The sequence below is a fragment of the Channa argus genome, chromosome 20, assembly GCF_033026475.1.
Source record: "Channa argus isolate prfri chromosome 20, Channa argus male v1.0, whole genome shotgun sequence".
NCBI classification, from domain to species: domain Eukaryota; kingdom Metazoa; phylum Chordata; class Actinopteri; order Anabantiformes; family Channidae; genus Channa; species Channa argus.
This window is the reverse complement of record NC_090216.1, coordinates 12648600-12675792: the sequence shown is the minus strand read 5'-3', so window position 1 is coordinate 12675792 and position 27193 is coordinate 12648600. Positions and strand designations below refer to the sequence as shown.

The 27193-nt window shown below is 38.4% G+C and overlaps 3 protein-coding genes across 15 annotated transcripts; 2 read left to right on the top strand and 1 right to left on the bottom strand.

Moving 5' to 3' along the window:
- The first annotated feature begins 145 nt into the window (after positions 1-145).
- luc7l (LUC7-like (S. cerevisiae)) lies at positions 146-6789 on the top strand. Of its 6 annotated transcripts, none has more exons than XM_067487898.1 (12): positions 146-377; positions 1650-1720; positions 2086-2128; positions 2826-2920; positions 3039-3137; positions 4119-4229; positions 4335-4478; positions 4591-4767; positions 4963-5051; positions 5153-5182; positions 5297-5458; positions 5656-6789. In XM_067487898.1, the coding sequence occupies exons 3-12, from the start codon at positions 2119-2121 to the stop codon at positions 5774-5776; spliced, it is 1038 nt and encodes a 345-aa protein (XP_067343999.1). In that variant the 5' UTR covers positions 146-377; positions 1650-1720; positions 2086-2118; the 3' UTR covers positions 5777-6789. The 6 variants fall into 6 exon arrangements, with proteins under 6 accessions (XP_067343999.1, XP_067343997.1, XP_067343998.1 ...); XM_067487896.1 differs by having other exon boundaries at positions 2086-2152; XM_067487897.1 differs by having other exon boundaries at positions 2045-2128.
- Positions 6360-15544, bottom strand: LOC137105533 (epidermal growth factor receptor kinase substrate 8-like protein 1). 5 transcript variants are annotated; one of them, XM_067487882.1, is made up of 19 exons: positions 15391-15544; positions 14437-14490; positions 14151-14309; positions 13893-14042; positions 13701-13777; positions 12657-12763; positions 12371-12429; positions 12152-12284; positions 11936-12024; positions 11776-11850; positions 10542-10690; positions 10101-10245; positions 9527-9579; positions 9331-9439; positions 8961-9086; positions 8665-8815; positions 7868-8033; positions 7511-7643; positions 6360-7193 (listed from the first exon to the last, which is right to left on the bottom strand). In XM_067487882.1, the coding sequence occupies exons 2-19, from the start codon at positions 14464-14466 to the stop codon at positions 7107-7109; spliced, it is 1998 nt and encodes a 665-aa protein (XP_067343983.1). In that variant the 5' UTR covers positions 14467-14490; positions 15391-15544; the 3' UTR covers positions 6360-7106. The 5 variants fall into 5 exon arrangements, with proteins under 5 accessions (XP_067343983.1, XP_067343985.1, XP_067343984.1 ...); XM_067487884.1 differs by having other exon boundaries at positions 12371-12426; XM_067487883.1 differs by having other exon boundaries at positions 14437-14485; positions 15391-15541.
- A 547-nt stretch (positions 15545-16091) lies between these two features.
- On the top strand, positions 16092-26686 carry LOC137105534 (sodium-dependent neutral amino acid transporter B(0)AT2-like). Of its 4 annotated transcripts, none has more exons than XR_010911832.1 (13): positions 16092-16262; positions 18848-19067; positions 19775-19932; positions 20534-20654; positions 20789-20964; positions 21960-22070; positions 22149-22390; positions 22734-22911; positions 22982-23183; positions 23479-23638; positions 23766-23928; positions 24026-24131; positions 24289-24427. XR_010911832.1 is itself a non-coding variant. In XM_067487890.1 (13 exons), the coding sequence occupies exons 2-12, from the start codon at positions 18848-18850 to the stop codon at positions 24071-24073; spliced, it is 1779 nt and encodes a 592-aa protein (XP_067343991.1). In that variant the 5' UTR covers positions 16092-16262; the 3' UTR covers positions 24074-24112; positions 24289-24427. The 4 variants fall into 4 exon arrangements, 3 of the variants coding, with proteins under 3 accessions (XP_067343991.1, XP_067343988.1, XP_067343989.1); XM_067487890.1 differs by having other exon boundaries at positions 24026-24112; XM_067487887.1 differs by lacking the exon at positions 24026-24131 and having other exon boundaries at positions 16094-16262; positions 24289-26686.
- Positions 26687-27193: the final 507 nt, after the last annotated feature.

Genomic DNA, 27193 nt, shown 5'->3' with positions numbered 1-27193 from the left:
ATCCCAGGGTAAAGAGAATGGTGTCTTGTACAGTTTGGTTCTAGGTAACTTTGATTGGTTTATTCGCTTGTGCTTGGACGTCACGATAGGTCGATTTCAGAGCACCCGCCCTCCCTTTAGCGTTAGCTAAACGGAACTTTGAACGATCAGGCCTGATGTCATTTCCCTAATATAAATCGGAAATTGGTGAGTCCACGAAATATAGAAGAGCTACGAGAGGTGATGCTTGGACGAGTAAACAGTCAAATAACTTAAACCAGTACTAAGGACCGTTTCAGTTGCTTTTTATAGCGATATCGACGGGAGACCAACAACAATGTCTGCCCAAGCTCAAATGAGAGCTTTGCTCGACCAGCTAATGGGGACAGCGAGGGATGGTGAGTTGCTGTAGCATGCTAGCTGAGCTAGCTACCTAGCCAAGATGGAGCCACTGCTGAGGCTGGCTTGTGTTGGCGTGTGATGGACAGACCTGCATGAATGGATGTACTGCAGAGGGCTGTGTAAAACACTGTAACGATAGATTCAAGTTGCCTTTTACGGACTGACGTTAGGATTTAATGTTTTCATCCATTTTGGCTACCGTGTTGTGTTATTAAAATACGTTATTGTTTCGTGTCTGCTGTTTCGACTATGCAAAATTATAGCGTTAGCCGGTAACGAATTTGGCTAATGCTAATGTTTATTGTGACGTTAAGGAACCGTCGGGCGCTACGATACATAGCATTCGACGATGACGTTAAATACTACTATTAAACCATAATATTAATAAAAAAAAATACATTTGAATTGGTGTACTGGATACGTTCAAATCTAACTAATGTGTTATCCTATAGCGTTATTTACACTATTTACGCGGGCTTTACGTCGCAGTAGCCCGCATCGAACGTTGCCATTTATTGCTTTAGAAACGGGCTAAATGTACTAAGTTTATTTATATGATGTCTTTCATGATTATAACTGCGAAACGTGCGTTTTGGAAATGCAGTAATCTCAATAATATTATAATCAGTAGTGCAACGCTATCAGTATTTAAATGCTCAGTGCTGAAGATCTTTTAAAGTAACTAAAAATCCCAAGTGTAATGCACTCCAGGTGATGTATGTAGAGCTCTACATTGTAATTGTCTTCATTGCATCAGCTTCTGTTTTAAATGGATCAAATGAGTGTATGTATAATCCTAATCATCAAAGCGATACCAATGCAGTTGTCTAATAAATATAGGGTGTAAAAGTACAATAATTGCACCTGAAATTTAGTATATTAACATGTAACTATTGTTGTCTTTATGAGTGCTTTTATGTGCTACAAAACTAACATTTTAGTAATAGCTTCCAGCCATGTGGATGTAAACATTAAAAGGTAAACCAGCTGTCAAGTTTAACAGCTGATGTCTTTGTCATTGGCAGAAACTGAAAGTGTATTGCTGTCCTGTTATTTTATGATCAGAGGATTATCCTGACAATTAATTCAGTAAAACTGCAGCCCTGTGGATTATCTTTTAACAACTTAATAATTCGATCTGTACATTAAGAGTGAATTTGTGTTGTGAGTTTGTGGGTGTATGTGTGTTGAGATTGATATCAAATTCTTCCCATACATTTGTTGCATACAAACTGAACAATTGTGGCCCCTTTATTTTATTCATTAAGGTTCAGTGTATCTTTGCCAGCCTACATCAATCTGCAAAGGAGTTGCAGAAAAGCCTCATGTTCATCGAGCCGTGAGTCACACATAATTTTTAAAGATGTTATGATGAATATCCAAACAATTTGTTTGCCTTCCGGAAGTTATTGTAGCCTCTTTTTTTAAAAATCACACAGATGGGTTAATCTTCAGTGGCACTAGAATTACATTTTGGAGTAGTATTGTGCAGCTTGAGCTAAGACGTCTGGTCGCGCTGAATCCAAACGAGCAATATCAGTTTTCCTTTAGACGTCTGTATTCAGAAGGCAATTGTAGCTATCATCGGGGGAGAAAAAAAAAAAAACTTTGCACACATCATTTACAATGTGACTTCTGTATGACTCCCAACTTCTTACTACAGGTATGGGCAAGAAAACTGTTCCCATTTATACTTTTCTACAGTGGGTTTAAAATTCTGCAGCTGAGGTCTTGAAGATGCAGAAGGGTACAGTATGTGGTGCAGATCGCAGTGTGTATAAACAAATTTTTTCCTTGGATTTCTTTTGTGCTTTTGTTTTCAGTGTTTCATATTTGTAAAGGGTTTGGCTGAAACATTTTTCTGAAATGTTGACATTTCTTAACACAGTCTTAAGTGCAGACTTTACTGCATAGTAAGATTTCCAACCAATGTGTTATCGTGATAAAAACCATAACATGTTCAGAGTAGTTTTATGAAACAGTTTTGTTGCCATTTACTAGTTTGGTTCACTAGCCTGATTCCTTGAGGTTCCACATTTACTGAGTGGAAATTGAGCCTTATCATCACAAATTAAACCGAATTAAGACTTAAATATTGCCACAATTTAAATTGAGGCATGGGTAAGGTAAGCATCACAAATAACAGGACATACCACATATATGCAGAGACAAATGTAATTTGTTTAATGTTGACACAGAAATGTATAATAAATACAGTCCAGTAGAGGCACTGTTACTGGTAAATATAATACAAACCTTGGACCAGAAATAAAATAATTGGCTTTCACACGTTTTATGTGGACACAAAATCATTGAATACAGTTATACTGACGTGTTGATTTATATAGTCAAGCATAGGAATGTGAATGAATGCACTGGATACGTCGCCCCTGTTGTCAAGTATGTGAGGTCCTTCTTACTGGATGCTTTTTGGACTTTTTCAGGGGATGAGACACGGCAGAGGGTCAAGTTCACAGATGAGAGAGTCTGCAAAAGTCATCTTCTGAACTGCTGTCCACATGACATACTGTCTGGAACTGTAAGTGGGTTAATTCAGGTCAAAATTATATCAGTATCCCTCTGAAAGCGATGAAAGATATTAAGAGTAATAAAATACATAAAATGCTGAAAGGAATGTCTGCTTTTTTTTGTGACAGCGTATGGACCTGGGAGAATGCACGAAGATCCATGACTTAGCTCTTCGGGCAGATTATGAAATTGCCTCTAAGGAGAGAGATCTGTTCTTTGAGCTTGATGTAAGTGGTGTGTTTGTGTGCGTGTGTGTGTGTTTGTGTGTGTGTATGTATATATGTGTGTGTTAATCACCAAAATAACACAGAGGTTAACAGTTGGTGAGTGGGCAGCTAGGTTTGCAAGAGCTATTAATGTTTCATCTAGCGTTAACTGGAAAGCAGTAAACAGATTAAAAGCGATTCTAAAATTTTCAGAGCTGCCACAAAAGAAAAGGAATCTGCCCATTTTAACATTAGAATAATTGTTGCTTGATGTAATAATTTCCCCTGTTCACACCTGTTTAGTCATTTTCTAAATTAATTGTATTCATCACAATCACCATACAGATGCTAAAACCACCTTCTTCTCTACTTTGGGTTTTGTGTGTGTCAGTCTTCAGTCTGAAGCCTGGATGACCTCATTCGACTGTTCGTCATATTGTCTGTTGTTGTCCAAAAACTAATAAAACGCATTGGCCAGACAGTGCTCCACTAGGTGACACATTTATTCATTTAAAAAACCAAGAATCTGATAGTTTAAACAAACATTGGCACAGATTGAAGAAATGTCACCCAGAAGAGTGATGTGTCTGGCTGATGTTTTTTTCATTAGTTTTTGGACAACAACAGAGGTCTATGCAGATGGACATGCTAATCCAAGCTGGAGGCTGACAACTAACCGAATGTCAGTAAAGAGGATTCAGTGTCTGTAAGGTGATTTTGGACAGTATGATTCATTTAGAAAATTGCAGAACTATCTTTTATATACACATTTAATGAAACTGATGGGAGACAGTCACTCTTTAGTGCATAAAAGTTTTTCCCTAGCTTTTCAAACCTTATATGAGGCTCCAGCAATAATTAAATCAAGTAGGCATCTCTCACAGTTGTATCCATTTTTGTACTTTAGATTAAATTTCCCTCCATAAATGCACATTAATACACATTTTAAAGCTATGTGTCCATTAAAACTGTTTTTTATTTTTTTTATTTTCGCTCCTTAAGGCGGTGGATCATCTGGAGACATTCATTGCTGACTGTGACCGTAGGACAGAACTAGCCAAGAAGCGCCTGGCTGAGACCCAAGAAGAGATCAGTGCTGAGGTTGCAGCAAAGGTACAAGGGGAAAAATAATAGACACACACTGTTAAAACATGTCATATGTTTGTTTAGAGTAGAGTATTTTGTGCTTAATGTTACCAAATTGTTGATGTATTCCAGGCAGAAAAGGTTCATGAGTTGAATGAGGAAATAGGGAAGCTTCTGGCCAAGGCGGAGCAACTTGGAGCCGAGGGCAATGTTGATGAGGCCCAGAAGGTCCTACAGGAAGTGGAGAAGGTCCGCACTAGAAAGAAGGATGCAGAGGTGAGGAAGCAGTGTTTGGAAAGCTTCCCATTAGTGCAGTGCATTTCATTGTGTTAGCAGCTCAATCTTCCCATGATTTAATGCCAGTTTTCTCTTTTCTGTGGCAATTTAGGAAGAGTACAGAAACTCAATGCCTGCCTCTAGTTTCCAGCAGCAGAAGCTTCGGGTGTGTGAGGTGTGCTCTGCTTACCTGGGTCTTCACGACAATGACCGTCGTTTGGCCGACCACTTTGGTGGAAAGCTTCACCTAGGTTTCATTCAGATCAGAGAGAAGCTTGACCAACTAAAGGTGTGTATCTCACTATGAACACTGCAATAAATGTATGTAAATAAAAATCCTGCTTGAATTACACAAACCTCTGGCTGTAGTGGGGAACTCATCACAAGGAAACATACTCAGAGGGAAAAAAAATGATTCAGGTTGTCTTGAGGTATGACTAGTTGGTTTCATCTCTAATTAGGTGCCATTTCTTATTTCAATCAGAAAACTGTGGTTGACAAACAGGAGAGAAGGAACCAGGAGCGCTTAAAGAGACGAGAAGAGAGGGAGAAAGAGGAAAGGATGAAGAGAAGGTGAGGCATTTAAAATCTTTTATATTTTCATGAGTTGTTTTTATTAAAAAATATAATTTTATTGTTCAAACTTGTGGTTTTGCCATTGGCTTATTTTATAGGACCAGATCACGGAGCAGAGAGCATAAAAGGTAATGGAGTTGCCTCATCCATTTTTGTAGACTACCGTACTTTTAAATTGACAAAGATTGCTCTGAAATTGACAATGAGATCATTTATAAACTGCTTATCTCCTCTCTTATCAGGTCCCGTTCTCGTGACCGCAGAAGAAGGCGCTCGCGCTCCTCGTCACGTGACAGGCGCCGTTCACGCTCACGCTCCAGGGAGAGGAGGAGGCGACATCGCAGCCGATCTCGGTCCCGCAGCCGAGGCCACCGTCACAGCCATGACCAGAGCTCCAGACACAAGTAAAAGCACAACAAAGCCACAGAAAGCGGCGTCCAAAAAAAAAAAAAAGCCTGACTTTAAGTACCCCACACACACACCCCTCCCCCCACACACCCAATAGTTGAAGCATTTTCAGAGATTATAGCGCTTCCATTTTCTGCTTTGTTCTTGTATCTGTGTTATTTCCCTAAACCTCTAATACCGTCTGGTCATGCAGGTCATCCAGGGACCGAGAGCGCTCGTCCAGAGACAGATCACGGGAGCGGGACAGGAGGGATGGTGTGAATGGCAGATTGGATTCCCGCCGAGCAGACGATCGGGACATGGGGGACCTCTGAAGACCAAACTCCATCCACCACATGATCTTCTCCTGTCTTTCCCAACTGTCTGTCAATTTATAACAACCTCATGTTAAACACAGTTCTTGCCTTCTCCTGCCTGCCTCCTTACTTTGCTTTAACAGCTAATCCGGAGTGATGATATATTGTATGGAGTACTTTTTCTAGCATCCAGATATATCAGATTATGTTTGGATGGGGGATTAGTTATTGTAGTGGAGTACATTGTAATACCCAAATCTGTAAATTGGTGGCTGTCTGTATGCAACATGTCCCATGTCTTGTTACAAACAACGCTACAGTGATTCCAATATAAAAAGCAAACTTAAACTCATGGTCTGCTGGACTGGAGCATAAAATGCAACCTACCAATATTCAATATTAAGTGATGGTCTTTTGATAAATCTGTCTGTAAATACGTTTGGACCCACTGACTCTCCTGTTTAGTTTTTAATCTCCCTGTGCTTGAGTGCGGTTCATGAATGTTATTCCAAATTTGACTCCAGTAATTTTCTGAGGCCCATTTAGAGTTTTTGGAACTGAGTTCAAACATAAAGGATTTTACGTTGTTAGTTGTAGTATCTTTGTGTGTTCTTTTTTTTTTTTTTCTTTTTTTTTTTTTGCTGCCACAAGTGAAGGTTGGTTGATTTGGCCTGTTCAAGTAAAGGCTTGTTTAGATGTGTTTTGGTGGCAGTTAGCTTGTTTTATAAATTTGATTCTTGTTTTGATTTCTTTTATTTAAAAAAATTAATGAAAATAAATGGTAACTTCAGATTTAGTGTCAGAATGTAGGTTCAGAAATGATCCACTGGAAATTCAGTGTTACTATACACATTTATTAGTCTTTTCATAAATTGATATGTTGCACCAATTTGGACAAATTCCTTTATGAACAGAATTAAAATGCAAAGATTTTAATGAATACATGACTTATCCTAATGTGTGAGGTCATCTGTTTATGTTCTGATGGAAATCTTACTTTCAAGTCTCAAATAAAACATCCCACCATTTTACTTTCATGTGATGGTCATTTTTGTCTTGATGTAGTAGTCATTGTCAAGTTAAATTACTCAAGTCTTTACAAAGATAAATAAGTTTAAGTTAGTTCTTAGGCAAACGCTGAAAAACGTCAATATACATTACAGTGTGATTTAATGTAAAAATATTGCATTTGAATAGCACTGGTTTAAGTTACATTGAATTTTTTGTCAGAATGAGCATGATGCTGTTTTCAAAGGATTGTCATGTTCTCTACTGAATAAAGTTCAAGAGTTCACTCCACGTGACTGCGCAGTCCTTTGGAATCACTGCTTAAGGAAGATGTCGCTGCTCACAACATGCTGCTCTCCAGGTTCAGGTCAACCTTCTGTTTTTGTTTCTCCATGACAGCCTCCAACTCTGTGGCCCTTTTAGCGTCCTGCAGCAAGAACCAAGTAAGGACATCAGTGTTTTTAATAACAACCATGCTGTGTGGAAATAAGAAAACTGTCCACTGCGAAACAGAGTTTAAAAGGTGCTAATGTGTGAAAAGAAACGCTTGTGTTAAGTGAACAGTAAATAGGAATCCAAGCATCTGCAGTGAATAATGAAATAATTTACATCCTTAACTCATTGGTTACATTAATGCCATGAATACAGTTTTGTCTTTGCTTGCTCCCAGACACTTTTTATGCATTTGTTCAGAAATATACACATGGTTAAATTATGATGCTGCTTGTTGAGTTTAAAATTTACCTCCAGCTGTGCTTTCTGCACAGTTAGCTGGCTGTACACTCTGGCGCCCTCATCTGGAATCACAGCTCGTAGCTCCTCCTTGTTGAGGGAGAAGAGCTGGGCGCCTGTCAACACTCCCAAACACGACACCGTCCTTAGGAACAGAAAAACACAGTTGTCTCAAGGCTACACAGATTCTACTGGGGCTGCAGCACTACAGGCTTTGCAAAGACTGAACACTCTACATGTTGGTAACAATGACTTAACCAGCAGATGTGCATGGATACACAAGAAGTCATCTGAAGTTTATTGTAGCACAAGCATACTACCCGCACCCCATAAACAGCTTTATCAACTGTATAGACATTAGTTACTCACGGTTCACTGAAGCCTTTCCCTCTAAGCCACTCAGCTACTTCCTCTGGAGGTGAGTGATGATACAGAGGGGCTGATGTCTCTGAGGAGCGATGGATGACCAGAGGTTTGTTCAGATTGGCCTTTCCATTGGTTAACCTCTGGAGGAGCTCGTCATTCACCAACGTGACTGAAAATATTGACAATGACAGAAATAGTTTAAGTTAAAATTTCAGTCCTTCTTATGCAAATGATTATATACTTTGCTCAAACATACACACACATACACACACACAAACATGAGTTGGGGATGATACATCATCATTCCACTCCCATAATAGAAATAACCCATAACTGGCTAATAAATGTGGTAATTATCATGGCACTTTATTTTCTGTGTCTTCCTTTACTCGCCTTTACTTTCGGCCAAAGGACTAAATGCAAATCTAAACAGCATCCAGTAATGAGTAGACAAACTCCAGATGCTGGGAAACATGTCCACACATGTCACATGTTCAAATAGTCCAGAATGGCTACTTTTGTCAGAAATTATTTCATCAAATGTAAGTTATTTTCACCTTTTCTGTATAAAAACAATCTATTTTAAACTAGTTATTTGGAACAGATCATTTCTAATGTAACAACACTAACTGTGCACAATCAAAATCTGCCATTTTATATCAGTTTGTACTTTCCAGAACTTTCTCCTCTACTCTCAATCCACAGTATCTGCAGGGAACGATTCCAAATAATCAAAGCTCAAACATTCTTATCACAGATTCTTGGAACATACACCACACAAAATACATATAGTCTGATACCTTTATCTGATTCTTCTGCAGTGGGTTGATGTTGGCTGTATGCTGGCAAGCTCACTGGATGCCTTGAAGATTGTTTAGGAGTCTGGGGAAGGGAAGGAGGGTTAGGTGTGACTGCAGAGAAAGTCTTGGTAACGGGAGGAGGGACTGGAGCCTGCAGGAATGTAGAGCAAAGAGAATACAGTATAACATTTTAATTCACTCTGGTACGTACAGATGAGAGCATACCTCTCCAAGTGTGTGTGTGTGTGTGTGTGTGTGTGTGTAGGTATGTGTTTCTGAGTGCATTGGTGTCCTACACTTGGGGGTTTGTGGCTGATGGGGCTGTCTATGTGAGCCGCAGGTTCCAGTATGTTGAAAGGGACAAATCCAATTTCGTTGAACCGATTACGACACTTCCACCAGCGTTTGGATGATTCAATCACCTGTCAGACAGAGGAGATGCTGTATCAACAATCTGTGTGTTTTTGAACACGACTTCCAATATGTCAGAAATATATGCATGTTGTCAAACCCAGTGTTCAGTTTTTAGCATATAAACTTACTGCTTGTGTAGTTTAACAGCTGTACTAATGAATAATTTTGCAAATGGACAAGCTGTATTATAGGTTCCTAAATGCACCATGAACACAACCGTGTAACTGTACAGGAATTACTTAATATTATTACCTCAAGTGTCTCCCCTTGCTGCACTGAAAGCTCACTGCTGTTTCTGGCTATGAAGTCGTAACTGCAGCTGTAGAGTCTCTCACTGTGTGGTGTGACAGTGCTGCCATGTCTGACAAAAAAGCAGCCAGATGCTGTTATCATGCAGTTTGATTAAATAGGAGCAGCTGACTGATTTGTTTCTTAAAAAGCAACCTACGTTTCATTTCTGACATGAGTTTCTGGAGGACCAACTGACGGATGTGACTGTTTCTGGTGAGGAATAAAAGGAAATGGACGTTCATTAATATACACAACACACACAGACATACACAAGCAGGAAAAAAATTCTAAGGAAGCATCCTACAGAGGAATGGGAGTTGTCAAGTTAAAACATTCAAACATTTGAGAAATATTCACTCATCTTGTACAACAACAGCTTGGACTGTGAAGGAAAAAAGACTAAAGAAGCTGAAAAAATAAAAAATGATGGTGCTATGAAAAAGGGTAAAGATGACCCAAGTTATCCTTCTTCCTTCTTCCTTCTTTCCTTCAGCAAAATATTGTAAGTATATAAAACATGAACTTGAACAGTAGTTAAAACATAAATGTGAAAAGTAATTGTTTGAAAATTTTAGGTATGACAGAAAACTTGAGGCTTTTCTGCACAGTCCTTAAGTCAAAATGCAGCTGTAACGGTTATTGTGTTTGATTATTAATGCATTTTTGCACATCTGTGTCTTTCGACACACAGCAGAGAAAGTGTCAAACTAATGTCGATGGCTATTCCATACTTCGTGTTTTACTTGGAGTGCTTCATGCTTGTGCTGTGACTCGACTGGATCCTCCCAAACCTGCCCGTCTGCCCTCAGGGCTTCCGGCTTCCAGCCGCCCAAAAACACAGGAGTGTACGGTGCTATAGGCCCAGTGAGCTGAGAGCTGAGAGGACACAAACAAACCGTCTTTTAATTGGTTGTCATTAAACGGTTCATTTTACACAAAACTATAATTACATTTAAAGGGTTCATCCACTGTTTAAAAGCCATTTTGAAGCCAAAACCAAATATCTTGGTACATTTTCATGCTTAAGAAATTCCTATTCTGTTCAACATGGCCAAAATAATTATGTTGATGGATGGGTGGACATATTTATTACATGTAAAAATAAAAGGATTCATATTTTTTGGAAAACAATGTTTCATGTGTCTTTATTGTTTGTTGCTGATGTTACCGACCGAGGGAGCATCCAGTTAGGACCTAGAGATGTCCATAGCTGCCTCTCCTGCTGGTTCAGGTTGTCTTGTAGCAGGGAAACAGCAGAGTTGGTCAGGGCGGGGCGGGACACTGATGCTCCCAGAGCTGGTCCCCCTGTCGTTTTCACCATCTGTACACACCCAGATGACACAAACCAAATGTTAATTCTTCCAGTCTGCAAAGGCAGCTCCAATATTCCCAGTCTGACAATCGCTGCTGTGATGAATAAAGTGCAGCTGACAATATTCTAGCTGATTACAAATGTGCACATTGATATTTGGATATTACGGACGGAGCTTTTTCAGTTTGTTAAAACACTGAAAAAACAGTGAGGCACAGGCTCACAAAGGTCTAAATACATTAGGTCGAATGCATCCACATACACAAACAACACATACACACAATTCGGGTGTGCCAGTATACACAAATCAAACACACCCATTCCACCCTTTGATCCTCCTCAGACATAGCCTTTTATATGTTATATCAAACAGACGCACCTAGCTCTTAATTTTACACCTACATTCCACATTTATTCCATTTGAAATTCCACAGAGCATTTGTATGTTTGGTGAAGTGCACTGCTTCGGCGTGTTAACTGTTAACAGTGTGGCTAAATTGCCCTTGTGTAATGAAATATTTTTTTGTAACTGGATGATACCAGAGCTATAATCAAAGCAGTAGACCTTAATGTGGTCTGTGGGGTGCTATGAGAGTCCAGCTCAAATCTTAACTAAAGGTGTTATACACACCAGTGCTGCTATGCAAATAATATCAAACAAACGCTGCTCTGGAGTTTCAATTAGGCTTTCACACAGGGAACTGCCCTGTGTAAATACTAAATGGAACTTCAAGTTTCTAGCCCGATTACTCAACTACACTAAGACTTTCCATTATTTTGACCTGACACTTATTTTGTTTTGTTTTCAATACCAGCTCAGCCTGTATTACCTACAGGTAAGTAATAAAAAAAAATCTATTATACAATGACTTTATCTTTGTCAAACGTTTATTTTCACGCATATAGCATATAGAAAATGGTTTCACCATGAGACCCATGGGCATAAGATCTATTTTAAGATGTTCATCATCTCCTAACACAGATTTTTATCTGAGGTTCTGTAAAACTCGAGGTTGTGTGTTTACAGCAATGGCAGAAATTGGTGGTGTCCTGACAAGCCTGGCTGGTGGAGACACAGAGGTTAGAGCACTCACCATATCTAGAGGTTTAAACACATGGTGAACAAGCTCGTCTGATGAAGGATTTGAAATGGTTGGTCTGAGTCGGCCCTAAAGAGAAGTAAATAGAGGATTTAATTTAATGGTGCATAGTGTGAAAGCCAAAAAATTAAAGGTGACCTGACTGAATACCCACCAACAGGCTGAAGCAATATTTGAATTTCTGGAAGATATCAATGAATTCCCCCTCTGGTGGGGGACGGGCCTTGGCACTGAGTAACTCTTCTGTTATTCAGGAATGGTGATACACAAAACAAAACAAGGTAATTCACAAGTCGTAGCTGTGTTATTTCGATTTGAAAAGGATATTTTTCAGAACATCATATGCATTGAAAAAGTATTTTTTTTTTACCTTCAGCACTTAGCTTTTTACTTTTCTTTTTACTTTTCTTCGTCTTCTGATTCAGCACCGTTGCTGCCTCCGCCGACTGCTGCAGCTTGGCCATGAAGTGCTCAATGTCATCAAAACAGTGATTGAGGATCTCCTGGGGAAGAGAGGACCAGTTTGTAATGCTGTTTACATTATAAATATAGCCACAGGTGGCTGATAACACATGATGAAGAGACGCACCACTTCTCTCTGTGCTTGCAGCAACGACACATCATGCCCACCATTCACTGCGTTCACTGCTGGGGAAGAAAAGAGAGATTTCAGTTCATCCATTTTCACTCAAGGCCCTGGTCTTTTCCTGCTTTCCCCTTTTCCCCCTGAAACCCATCCACCTACAAACACAAAGACACAAAACTACCTTCGTGCTCCTCAGACTTTTACTTTACCAACTGTGTCTCCCTTTCCTTCTTCTTATCTACTCATCATGTCACATCCCTACATTCTTTTATATTGCATCATTTCCTACCTCTGGGTCCCAGATAAGGTGGAGGGTTGCCTGATGGTGGGTTTGGAGCATGTGGGATGGGGCGACCTGAAAATTCATAGGCCATCTCCTCTGCACTCTGAGTAAGCCTGTAGGACAAGAGCAGAGTTTGAGACTTCCCATGCTGTTATGGCATTGCATCCTTCTTGTCACTGATGTCACTGAACAGTCACTCAGCACCAATACAGAAACACCCTTGAGTGAGGGCTTAAACATGTCAAACACATTCATAAACATACATTTTTGAGTGTTAGGCCACACATGACCCGGTCAATCAGAGAATCAAACCGGACAGCACTGCCCTTTATCACCACACACATAATGCGGTGTCTCCGAAATTCAATCCCACAGCCCTTATTCCACTATTAAAGTACAGCAAACAGACTATGCTTACTCATGACTACGTCCTATACCTCACACGCCACTGCTCTTTGAACCAAATTCTCCTTAAAGGAAATGAGTTTGTAGGTAAAAAGTTTTAAATGCGCAAGATGGGAAAATGGACCAAAGTAGGTCAAAGCTGCATAAGTTACAGAATATCGATATATCTTAAAAAGTTTTTTATTAAATCAGCATCTAAAAGCAGAAAACCAGGCATCTGTCTGTCTTACCACATGTGTCTCTCCATTACATATCCCCTAAAGAGAAAAAAGTCAAAGCAGATATTCTGTTCAAGCTCTAAAGTGGCACTCTGCTGCTGTCATCCCTCCTCTGCTCTCTCTGCTCTCTGTCACAATGCCCTTGTTATCTCTGTCACACCTTCTTAAGTTATGAAGAAACCGGTAAAACAAGTCTTTCTCTCAGCTGTTTACCCTGTCCTCTCTGTCCCAGTCTCTCCCAGACAGGTGGATGGTTACACTAGGCCACTTTGAGTCAGTGGCAAAGAAGATATTGAAAGTAAAAGAGGAAAAAAGCTTTCAATTATCGTCTCTTATCTGTGTGTCTTTCATTTGGCTGTCACTGTTTAAATGATAATCGCTCACAGATTTTTTTTGAAAGGGTTTGTTACCATCACATTCAAAGTACCTGAGGGTGTCAGGGAGTTGCTGACTCCTGTTGGAAGCCGAAACCGCACGTTTGATGTCGTCAGAGATGTGATCTGCCTGCGAAAAAATAAGAATCAAGAAGTGGCATCACTTGTAAAACCTGAACCAGGCTGATGATACAAACTGACGTAGGTAGGACAGGCTGAGAAGCTGCTCTGGTGTTTTTACTCACCTTCACATCTTCACAGTTGAAGAAGTGAATATCTGGCTTCTGCTGATCTGCACTTTGACAGATTAACATGAGGAGGGATGGGAAGTGTTTTACTGTGTTGATGGCATTGCAGCGGTAAATAGATTTAAAAGAATACTTCTCCAGCTCATCCTGCAAGAGCATTGTAAACATAGGGTTATATATATATGTAAATATAAACAAAATTTCATCTCTCATATACATCAGATATCACAACCTAAAGACACAGTCTGCTCTCACCTGGCTCTGTATGTCTCGGAGATGGATGGCCTCTGCTCCAATATCCAGGTACATCTGTTGAATCCACAGTTTTTTGTTCTGAGCCAAGAGAGAGAGACGTGTCTGTGCTTCCTCCACACTCTGCACATCCCCATCCTGAAGGGAGAATGTCAGCAAGTGCTGCACATAGGGAGCAAGAAGTGATGATGACAAGGTGAGTAAAGGTACATCTTGAAAGAAGGAGAAAGGTTGTGTTAAGATGTGTGTGGGTGTGTGTGTGTGTGTGTGTGGAGCAGATAAGACTCACATTAACAAGATGCCGGGACTTGTTAGTCATTCTTCTTCCAGCGTGTCAGCTGCTCTAGTGTGAGAAAGGGAAGATGTCATAGTTACAGCCACTTTGTTTGAATGGACGGTTGGGGACACAGAAAACATTTCAGGTGGAGCTACAAAGGGTGTAGTCAAAGGACCTTTGATCCATTTACAGAAGTTGTTTTAAGGCAGGAAGCTGTACCATCTTAGCAACTAACACATCCTAGCCAGTACCCGTGACAGCTACATCCTCATTCAAAAGTCCCTATTATCTTTCAGTCCATCTATCTCTTCTTAAGTAGTGTGAGGTCCCACTGAGAGAGTGAGCCGCCCAACCAGTCTGACAAAAGTTCAAGACACCTTTCCATTCAATCTTTCTTCTCCTCGCTGACCATCACAATACTGGACTTACTGGTACTTACTAGTGTCTCTTAATGCTTCCTTAAGATTGGTTTAATCAAAAATACTAAAATCAGTGTTTTCTGTCTCATTTATTTACATAGTGAGTGTCAAAATGGTGGAGTTTGGCTTGTGCTCATGTGTTATTAAGCATTACAGAATAAAGTCTGAGAAATTCCAGTGTTGAAGATTATGGCAATTTGTGTAAACTATTATTAAGTGAAAAGTCACATACTGACTTAATTAATATATAACTTTTAATAATTAATGAACCTCTAAAATATTATTTTGGCTGTAATTGACTCTCCATAGGTGATATCTGTATCACAGCACAGTTTGGTTATTTTTTTGATAATAAATTTGATACATGAATAAATTATCTTATAATCCAAATAATGTTTTTAAATTCAGAAGAGATTCATCTCAGAAATGTTCAATTCCAAAAACCAGACTAAAACAGGTTACTGAATGAGGAGTATGTAAATGCTTTTCCTATTAGCTGGACGAAACATAAAATGAACAAATGAAAAGGAATAATAAATCAACTTACCAAAGTGAATATAGATCCAAATACTTTAATCCTGGTGTTAACAGCTGTGTGTTTGTCTTTATTCTGACAGTAAAACCTGTGGCTCTGTAACTACAGGTGTCTCCTGCTCTTCTCTTTGGTATGGAAAGCTTTCACAGAGCAAAGGTGTGTCGCCTTGTAGAGTCCTGCCCATTTTACCTCACATTAGAGATTAAAAGTATTTACTCATTCTCCGTCCTGTACAAGTATACTAGGGAGTTTTTCAAATTGTGAAACACGCACACAGTTTGGTGCAAAAGTTTTGCATCCTCTCATTTTAAAATGGCAAAAAGAGAGAATCAAAAAATTGTATTAATCAACACAACAGCTAGTACAAATGTTCCTTTATCAGAAATTAATTAAAATTAAAGTTTAACTAATTTACCAAGGGAGATGCAAACTTTTAATCTAATTTAATTTTTATTATTGTCCTATGACTTTTTTATTTTTATTTTCAGTGAATATTTTTGTTACTTCTGATGATGAAGCTGAATGTGCATTATTATTATGTTAGTATTAGATTTACGTTTACGTACTCAACCAGATACGATCTACATGCTCCCAACTCTGTGTGTTTGTGTGTGTGTGTGTGTGTGTGAGAGAGAGAGAGAGAGAGAGTTAGAGAAAGAGAGAGAGAAACATTTAAGAACATTCTTGTTTGGAAATTTAATGTTCACGTAACAGAGGGTGCCCTCAGTAGTTCATACAGTCTTAATTAGAGGTGACTGGAGGTGTTTGTTTTATCCTCCAGTAAAGAGATGGGCGGAGTCAGGTACTGAGCAGCAGACAGGGTGACATTTCTTTAGGCACACGGATTACTTTTTGGAGAACTTCTGCTATTTTGGTTCCACAAGGTATTTGTAACGCATTAATATATAGCTAGTTTCAGGATTGTTCTGTATGCTTGTAGATTCGGCGGCGGTAGTAGAATTTGGGTCTTAGGCGCCTCCAACAACAGCATACGTGGCACACCGCGTGTTTGTACGTTATGTGAACACAATGTCTCTGCCAGGTCGCCAGGACTGGAGAGGTTTAAAATAAAGCGAGTGGAAATGCAACCTTTAATGATAAAGGGCAGTTTTCAGAAAACTTACTAATGCAACTGCCTGTGATCTTTTAAGTAGGCTCTAACTTTTTCAGTGATCTGAAAATCATTTTGGATGAACAGATCAGACTATTGCATCAACGTAATGTCTAGTTGTTTCAACGAAATCAAGGGAAAACGCACGAGTAAAAACGTAAAAGCCACATTTAGAAGAAGGAGTAATGTGCCACGTGTTAGACAACCAGGGAAACGTGAGTAAAAAAAAGATCAACCATTCCAACGTTCCTCCCTCATCTGTAACACCTTATTTTTAGAAATAGACTTAAATTCCACACGACACACAGATGATAATACAGCTTAGTGTAAACTAATAAACTGCGCGTTTCCCTGGCATTGCACAAAGAAAAAAGTGCGTTCACGGCTCCTCGTTTATGAGAACTACAAAGTGGGCATCTGCAGCCCTTTAATGCACATTACAGCAGTGCCAGGGAATTTCTGCTACCTTATAATAGAAGAGGACAATAATATTTTAACTTTATAACAATTTAGAGTTTTAGTTAGGCCTAGTAGTAAACTTGAAGATCAGGACTTTATATACTACAGGATCTTGTATGCTATAGGTTATACGATTATTTTAATGTATTGCCTTAAAAATAACCATAGCTAAAGTTAGCTCCCTCAAAAAAAGTGATGATCATTGAGGGGATTACTTTTAAAAATCCAATGATAACATAGGTAAAAAAGTTTGCAGCTAATACTTAATAAATTACTTGACTGCAGGATAGAATATTTTTACACTGTGGTATTACTAATAACCTACTTTTATTTATGTAAATAATCTAAATGCTTTACACTGAGTCATTTGATTAATTATAAATATTAAAAGTAATCGTTATTAATTATTGCATACAACTTGGGCAACAATTTTAAAGTCTATTAAACAAAAGAATATGAATAAATAATACACAACTATAGAGAAGTAAAAAACTTAATTCTATTGTGACAAAATATGAATACACCTTAAATTTTAAATTGATATTTTTAGTTAAATGAAATTTAGTGATCTCAGTCAATTTTGTTCAGTTCTACTTATGCTGAGGGTTTCGGTTCATTTATAATCATAAACGAAGCACCCACCACCTTGCTACTTGCAGCCTGACCGCGGTGTACAGATGACCCATAGCTGCGAACGCAGCACATTCATTGCATCAGGCGGAAGGAAGAACCCTGCCCACTGTTCCGCCAATGAAACTTAAGTAAAACCGGCGCGTTTTTGTTTTTTTATCTACTCCGTGGGTATTAGTTTCTTATGGTTTTGTTTGCCTTAATATCGGGACAGATCCATGTCTTGTGTCGCTTTTAATTTGAGAGTGGTAGTGGTAGTTCCTTTTCACGGGCGAAAGAAATCATAAAGGACTATCTGGTTTTCCTCCGTTTTCGGATATTTCTTGTGACTCTCCAGCTTCTTTGTTAACATCGTTTGTTTATTTCCAGGTCAGTTTCGTGTATGGGAGGTGTGGATGTTCACAGTGATTACTACGGCGGCGCTTTGCATTCACCAAAGAAAACAAATCTCACACCGTATCTCACAATTACGAGATCGTAATTACGTCATTACGAGTTACGTTCTGCGTAATGACGAGATCCGGGTTTTGTAATTACAAGATTTGGATCTCGTAATTATGGATTTCATAAATCTGAGAACGTTTCAGAACCGGCCTTAGAATAATCAGGTTTTTAGGATGTCTTCAGCATCTCAGTAGTTCAGTGACAGTTCTAAATACTTCTAAAAATCTAACGTAATACGTCAATTAGGCGGACTTAGCTTTTATACAATTCCAAAGTTGTAGTGGTCGCTATTTGAGACGACAATGAAACCCTGGGTTAGGATAACCACATTTAATTCATCATTTAAAAATTTCATTTAGGCGATTCAAAGATTTACTGAATACGATCCTGAATATCCATTTGCGTGTTTCATTTTCGATAGAGTATTTTAGAAAATGTCACATTAAATATTAAAGACTTAACTCGTGTGACTTACTTCTACTGGAAACAGGAATTAAAGCGTTGAATACGTTTATAAGCTATTTGTTGACATTTCGGGAAGCTAAGTCTAACGAAGTATTTTACTATAGAATTTTGAAAGTATTGAAAACTGTCAGTGAACTACTTTGTGAACTACATCTTCCAAATTAATCTCAGTCAGTTAATCAAATTAATTTTTGTTTGTATTACAACTTTCCTACTGATTTATTGAATTCAAAGTGATTTACAGATGAACAAGAAGTTGATAATAACTCTACAGTAGAAAACAAAGTTTGGCTGCATTGCTACAGTGGTGATGTACTAGTTTGACTTTTTTTTTCAACCTCTCTTTTTGTCCTCTTGTAGATGGAGAAGCAGCCCTTGCCAGCTGACGATGACAGGGCAGGAACCACAGATTCAGTGGTTGACAGCTATGCTGGTGAGGAGAGTCAGGAGGCCTCATGTGAGCCTGTTGCTCGAGCTGGATGGAACAGTAAAATAGAGTATTTTCTGGCTCAGGTGGGATTTAGCGTTGGGCTCGGCAATGTCTGGAGGTTTCCATATTTGTGCCATCAAAATGGAGGAGGTAAGGAAATATTATTGAATTCTACTAAACAACATGTGTGTGGATGGGTGTGGGTGCCGAAATATTGTGAAATTATTCTATTATTACTCTAATAATTATTCTAAGGGAAGAGTAAAAAAGAGCTACAATTATTAGTTTGACTGCCAATCTGAGCAGCATATATGTTGTATATGAGCCTGGTAGCTCAATGGGTAGAGCAGCAGGATGAGTTGCAATAGTCTGCAGGATCAAATCCCAGTCTATCCACTAGGTGTGTCTCTGAGGGAGACACTCAGCGCTAGCTCCCCTGGCAAAATCTGCTGTTCCTACATCTGGCTCATAGCTGTTGCTAGGAGAAATGACTTAAACTCTAAGCAAAACACACTTAATCAATATTGGTTTTTTTTTTTTCCATTTAGCTTCGTCTGCCACAAGTCTATTTTTAATAAGCTTATTGGAAAGGAGAACCTGCAAGCTTTCAGTTTATTCTCCAAGGGGGGCATGTAAAACAACAGAGTTACTGTGTTCTTTTGAGTGAAAAAAATCTAAAGAGCTACATGTGTCTTATTTACTCAAAAAGACAGTAATCAAACTGGTAGTCTTCCAGTGTGGGGATAATTAAAAACAGACTAACATGCATCTGCTTCTCCTTTTATATCATTTTGGTTCAGATTGTTAAATTGAGGTACTCATTTGTTAACTGAACGCCAGTCACCTATTCTCCTCAGGAGCTTTTCTCCTCCTCTATGTGCTGCTGATGCTGGTTGTGGGCATTCCCTTGTTCTTTCTGGAGTTGGCTGCTGGTCAAGCCATCCGACAGGGCAGCATCGGAGTGTGGAAGTCCATCTCTCCCAGGCTTGCAGGGATCGGCTACTCCAGCTGTGTGGTAATTTAACTATTACATGATTTACCCACCATCTGTTGCTGACTTTGATGCCCTTCTGAGGTTGGAAATTTCCTTCCTCTGACGTACCTAAACACAGCACAATATTATTAGACCCTCTATAGCACAATGTTTGATGAATTCCACTTGTCATTTTGTATGGTACACTTTTTTCAGGTATAGTTTTTTCTTTTTTTCAGCCAGCCTCCTTTTGCCTAAACCTAGAGAAACACCTTCCTAGTATTGTATATGTACGATATAATTGGATTAATATAACATGTCTGGACAGAAGAGATGTGTTGAGGTGGACCAGATGTTTGAATTATGAATTTGAATTCAGTATTGCTGTAATTGTGCTAATGAATCCATTGTCGATGATCTAATTAGAAGCTTGTATTCTGCTATATCATCTCTGAAAGCCACAGTTGGTTGAAACATGGTCTTTTTCTCTTTTATCTTATGTAAAATTTCAATGCAGCTCTATCGAGAATAGTGCTTGTAGCCTATGTTTTTTAGATAATTGTGTATAGCTTTGCACTGTTACACTTTAGAAATAAGATCATGTTCTTACAAATCTGATAATCCTGCTCTCAAATGTTTTCAGGTGTGTTTCTTTGTGGCTCTCTACTACAACGTGATCCTTGCCTGGAGTCTTTTCTATCTTGGGAATTCTTTCCAGTATCCTTTACCTTGGGAACAGTGTCCAGAAAACAGAAATGTAACAGGTGAACACTCTGCAAAAGATTTTAAAGTAACAAGATTCAAACTTTTATTAAGTTGTGAATGTATTAGCTGTGTGTCACAGGTAAGACTAGTAACTTATCTGTTTTTGTATTTTTGTTTGTTTTTTTAAAACCAGTAATAGAATGTGAAAAGAGCTCCCCCACATCATATTTCTGGTACCGCAAAGCTTTGGATATCACAGACTCGATTAATGAAACCGGCTCTTTCAACCCTTATATTGTGTGCTGTCTGCTGGCGGCCTGGACCATTGTGTGCCTGGGAATGTTCAAGGGTATCAAGACCTCTGTCAAGGTAACTGTGAGGTGTTGTAGCACTTGGCTTTCATGTTGTTGATTTTAAAAGTTTTTTTTTTTATGTGTGTGTGTGTTAACATTTTGCGTGGCTCAGGTGTCCCAGTACTGCAACTACTGACTCACTCAGTAGCTACATGATTTACTTCTCATCAGTTTGTAATGACTTATTAGCTTCAGTCTATCTGGGTTAAGCATGCAAGACTTAGATGGTTCATATTTCCAGGACAAACCTCTATATGCCTTCAAAATGATGGATGCAAAGACTGTTTGGCATAAATAACTGTTGTGATTACTAAACCAAATATTGTATAAAAGATTTCTGGTCTTTAAAATCTAAGGACTAAATAATGAAAATGTGCAGAGGTCAAATGGCCTCATATGTTGGTTTTAGATTTCAGGATTATTGTGGCTGCTGGAATCTCTGGAATGTCTGGCTTAGGTGTTGACCCACTTGAAATTGCTAAAGTATTACTGGGGTTTTGTAAATTAGCAGATTTTTTGATAATGGTTGTTTGTTTGTCCTGGCAGATATTAGCAACGCCCATCTTTGCAATCTCACAGTGTAACAAACAGCCCGGCATAAACAACAGTTCTATGTGTATGAAATCAGTATTCAGTTTTACTTGGCAAGAAAATATGTTTATCCCCACATAAATAAAAACCATGTTTTTTTTTGTGTGTGTTAAATTTAACATCTGAGGGCAGAATTAATCCCACAGAGTCTGACATCAGGTGTTTCACGCAAATACAGACTTAAGTGCCTGACATTTCAATTACAAGGGCCATATGTTCAGTATGTAACAAGCAGCTGGCTGTACACTTAAAGGATATATGCTAGTAATCTGTGTGGAGGTCATGGATTAGTTGTATTTAGCACCTTAGAACTAACATAATTACATGTTTATGGCATGTACATAAGCAATATAAAGAAGCCTACCATCAAGAAAACATAAAGTTTCATGATAATATAATAAGGTATTTTTCCCGTCCTAGGTGATGTATTTTTCTTCAGTTTTCCCATATGTGGTGCTGATCTGCTTCCTGATCCGAGGATTGCTGCTGGATGGGGCCTTAGAAGGAATCAGCTACATGTTTTACCCCAAGGTATCTGCAGATAACATGTCTTGATGAGTGAAAGCTGACAGATGTGGATATTTCACTGCTGTTCCTCTATGTTTCTAGCTGGAAATTTGGGGAGATGTGCAAGTGTGGCGGCAGGCAGCCACACAGGTTTTCTTTGCCCTCGGCCTTGGCTTCGGGTCCATTATTGCATATTCCTCCTATAATCCCAAGAACAACAACTGCCACCGTGATGCCTTCACTGTCTCCTCGATAAACTTCCTCACATCAGTGTTGGCCACTCTAGTGGTGTTTGCTGTGCTTGGCTTCCGTGCCAAAGGCAAAGTCATTGAATGTGTAGTCAGGTATGTTTAATCATAGAATAATCTTTGTATTTGGCATAAATTGTAACTGAAACACTGTTGACATGCGATTGGGTACAAATCTTGGCATCACTTCATTTTAACTGGAAAAAAGTAAGATAATCTTTTCTTCAGCATAATATAATGCATATTATGTTAATGCAGAAAACATTGTTTAGTCTTTTTGTTATTGAAAAGTAACAGGCTTTTTGCACCCAGCTGCAACTAGAGGCTACCGTGGGTTTTCCAAAGGGAGAAATTAGCTGGCTTTGAGGCATATTACTGCACACTTTCCTGCATCTGCTCAGATTTTTAAGAAGCTGTACATGTTTTTTCTTGTTTTTAGTAACATGAAGCTGCTATCAATGCACAGTGGTCATGTGGACAGCACCTTATTGCCAAGCTTTAACTACTCTGATCCCAGTTCCGTCGGGCTAGAGGATTACAGAGCTTGGTTTAAACAGCATGGGAGTAGCATCCCGGGCAATTTAACAGACTGTGACTTGGAAACAGAGATGCAGAAGGTAAAGACTTTTAAGCCTAATTTGTGTGCTGAATATGGAAGGTTATGCTGACACTCCTGTTTGTGTTTAGGGTGTGGAGGGCACCGGCCTGGCTTTTATTGCCTTCACGGAGGCCATGTCACTCCTGCCTGGGAGCCCTTTCTGGTCAACACTGTTCTTCCTCATGCTGCTTAACTTGGGACTTAGCACCATGTTTGGCACTATGGAGGGCATCCTCACCCCCCTCAAGGATTCCTTCAAACCTCTGGCCAAAAACAAGACTAAACTCACAAGTAAGTATTTCTTACTTCTACTGTTGGTCTTTCTTTAAGTTGAGGAGACCCAATCAATGCCTTAATATCATGTTAATGCCATGGCTCAGTTGGTTCCCAATAATCAAAGAGAGAAAAGATTAACATTTTCAAAATGTCCGTTTTGTGTTTCGTAATGAGGGAAACGTGTGACACCTAAAACTAGAGTGGCAGCAAACTTTGTAAATTATCTGTTCAGGTCATTTAGAAGAAAATGACTGTGGATTCCCTCTCTACAAAAGTAAAATTTTCTCCTGACATATCTGTCCCGCTGCAGTTTTCAGCTGCGTTGCTGGCTTTCTGATTGGCCTGCTCTTCACTCAGCGCTGTGGGAACTACTTTGTGACGATGTTTGATGATTACTCTGCCACTCTGCCCCTTATCATTGTTGTGGTTTTTGAGACCTTCAGTGTGTCTTGGGTATATGGAGCTGACAGGTGAGATCTATCAACAGACAGTAACTGACTTAAATCTTCAAATCTTGAAATTCGATGTAAATTTGTGTCCATGTAAAGTGTTTATTAAAAACACTAAGATTTAAAATTGACCACTGTGTCTTTGAAGGTTCCTTGATGACATTGAAGCAATGCTGGGCTGGCGTCCCAGTGTAGTGTATAAGTACCTATGGAAATACATTTGCTTGCTTGCTATGCTGGGGCTGTTGGGAGCTTCCACTATTCGCATGTTTATCACAACCCCAACGTACAAGGCATGGAACCAAGACAAGGTATGGAGAATTATGTCAATGGGAAATATGCATTAGCACTTAAAAAATTAGCTGTTTCAGATCAGATGTTGAATTGATATCTTTTTCGTTTGTTTAGCTTTGGAAAGCTCAATACAAACACTTTCCCCAGCTGTCTAAAACATGAGTACAGCCTTGAGACAGGACAGGTTGCATCTTGACCAAGGCAAAATGCTGTTGTATTTGTATGCATAGAAAAAAAAGCAATTGCAGAGCAGGCTGTCTCTTGCATATTTCACAAGTACATTCCTAAAAATAATTTTTGGCATATCAGGACTGATTGATTCAAAGTAGCTATGTGGTGGTTCAAGTTTAACTTTTTGTTCTTTTTTTTTTTTTCAGGCCTCTGAGGAGGACCTGCCCTACCCTAACTGGGCTCTAGCTGTTCTTGCTTTACTGATCATATCTGCCGTGATGCCTGTCCCACTGGCCTTGATTCTCTCTGTTCTGCGAGACAGGACGAAGCAAACATCCAGAGATACAGAGAATGGTCGGTACAGCATTGTTAGGACAGATGACAAGTGTGAAACTCCTATGACTGACATGTCGGACCCGAACCAAAGGAATGGGGGACCTCTGCTTTAATTCCCTAAACACTCCATTAAAATCTTACCTAGTGAAAATGGCCTTCTACCTAATAACAAATTAAAAAAATAAATAAATAAATAAATAATAAATAAATAAATTTCTGAGCCATTTTAAAGGACATATTGGTTACAAATATCTTGCAGATAGCGATTGCATTGGGGAACATAAGTTTCCAGAGATCCCAAGAAGAGTACTTCTCTAAAAAAACTACTAACAAGAATAACTTTTTTAAGTGTTTAACAAGGAAATGAGGGAACAAATAATTTATTGATGTGGGCTAACTAAAGTTACAATTTCCAACTACTGCCATTTTTAGAGTTGTCTAAAAAGATAAATGTTTGTTTTCACTATAAGCAGTGGAACTTATTGTAGACAAATGGTAAAATATATCTTAAATATCCCACATTTGTCTTTTATTGTTTAAGTTTGTAAAAGCATGTAAGATTCAAGAAGCCATATGTGATAGATTGACAATTTCCCCAAAATATCAGGTTTTTGTTTTATTTTTTAAACAGAAACAAATGCATGGCATGAGGACGTACCTTAGCCACTGACATTAAATTTATTTTTTTTTTAAAAATGATTTTTTTGGGTTAGCGTTTTAGCGTACCATATGAGAAAAAACATATTTAAGATGATTGATTTAGGTAGTTATGAATTGAGTGTATTTAAAGCAAAAGTGAGTTTTGTTAAGAGTAAAATTCTGGCAATCGCTGTATCTGTGTAAGTCCACAAAATCTCCAGTATTCTGTCCTGTCAAATTCAAGATTGAAAGAACTTTACTGATCCCATAAAAACAGCTGCTCTCCGCAGGAAAAATGCAGCCTGCTCTGTGTTTTCCTGTCCAGTTTATTGTCCAGGTTGACACCCAGGTATTTATACTCCCAAACCAACCCACTCCCCATATAGAGAGAGGGTTGACAGGAGTCCCTGACTTTCTAAAATCCACCACCAGTTTGATTGTTTTGAATGATGTTGAGCTGGAGATGACTGTGTTTACACCAGTTAACAAAACTGTCCACCACTGACCGGTACTCCATGATGTTTCCACCCTCGATACATCCTACAACTACAGAGTCATTGCTTGTTTGGGAAGCAGCGGACAATTTTTGTTGGTGAGGAAATTTTTTTATTTTTGTTAAGGACAATGAGGACGACTTGAGAGTGAAGAGTTGAATCTACTAAAAGAAATAAATTGTACTACTTTCCTACATATTTTTCCAGGAGCTAAAAAGCTACAGTTGTAAAGATTTTGTAAGACTGTTACACAACAGAGGATTTACATTATGCTGAAATCAAGTATTACTGCTCTTTACTACACAAAAGGTGTGTTTACAGCTTAGCAAACCCAACTGAGTGAGCCACTATGTTGGATCTACATCTTTAAATCAGATTGTGTATTTGGTAGCTACATGTTTCATACTTTACATGTATGTATGTATGTATATATGTGTATATATATATATATATATTTAAACTCTCTGTTCATACAGTATCAAAGTGGATTTTGGCTTCATTTTACATTGACCTTAAATTTTGGGTTGCTAATTTTATTAGTTAATTACATCAAAATAAATTCTAAAAAGTTACAATTTCATCTCCATGGCTTAGCAACACTACAGTGTTTTATCTCCTGCTGAGTTTGTTGGTCAAGTTACTGCATAGTACAAACAATAAGGGGAATGTTCTAATGTAAATCTGTATATAACGCATGCAAAAAACTTGACAAACAAGTGAAACTTTGCAGGATTGTTTATCAGTATTTGTAAATCAATTTTTCATTTTTTCAATTTTTTATAGTTTAAGTTTTTATAAGCTTAGCTTTAGGAAGAAACAAGGTGCATCTTGATTTAAAAGACCTAGATGAAGCCATAAGGAGAAAATGTGCTTTTTTTACTTGAGGAAACACTGCATCTGTAATGAAGGCATTGATCAACATTGTATTTTTTATCTTCCTGAAATTACATTTTCAGCAGATTACTATCCAAATAAAATTGGACTTTAAACTTGAATGCTTTTGTAGTTGATTTTAAGTGCCTTTCATTTGAATGGGGTTGATTGAAATTAAAATTATTCCTGCATATGTGATAAATCCGCTATGTAATGCTATGTAATATATGATGCCATTCTTGAATTAAAAACTTCAGCATTATGTTTCAGTATTTTCTGTTTAGACTTGTAATTTAAGCTTTGCACAAACTTATTTCTGGTAAAGTCTTGACTACCGAAAGGACTAAATTGCACTTTGAAGTAGAAGGGTTGTACAAAGGAAATGCTCAAGTAATAGCTTCTGTTGCAATTACTGCTTAGAATTCACAACTGCATTTTCATGGAAATTAAAAGTTTTTTTTCTTTTTACTTTGAGTTTTGAAATGTCATGTAACAGTTCTTGTTAGTTGGTTTAGTCTTAAAGGTGATGCCAGTATTGGCTAAAGCCAGTTTAAAGGACAAACTACAGTTGGGGGCAAAAGTTACTACTCCCTTATTTTGAAATGGCAAAAAAAGTTAACATTTTATTATTCATCAAAATAGTTTTTGCAGTTAGCTAATGAGAAATATAGTTAAATGTAATTTTATCAAAGGGGATGCAAACTTTTGCACAAATTTAATTTGTATTATTTTACTTTTATCTTTTTTATATACTCTGACAATCCTTGTT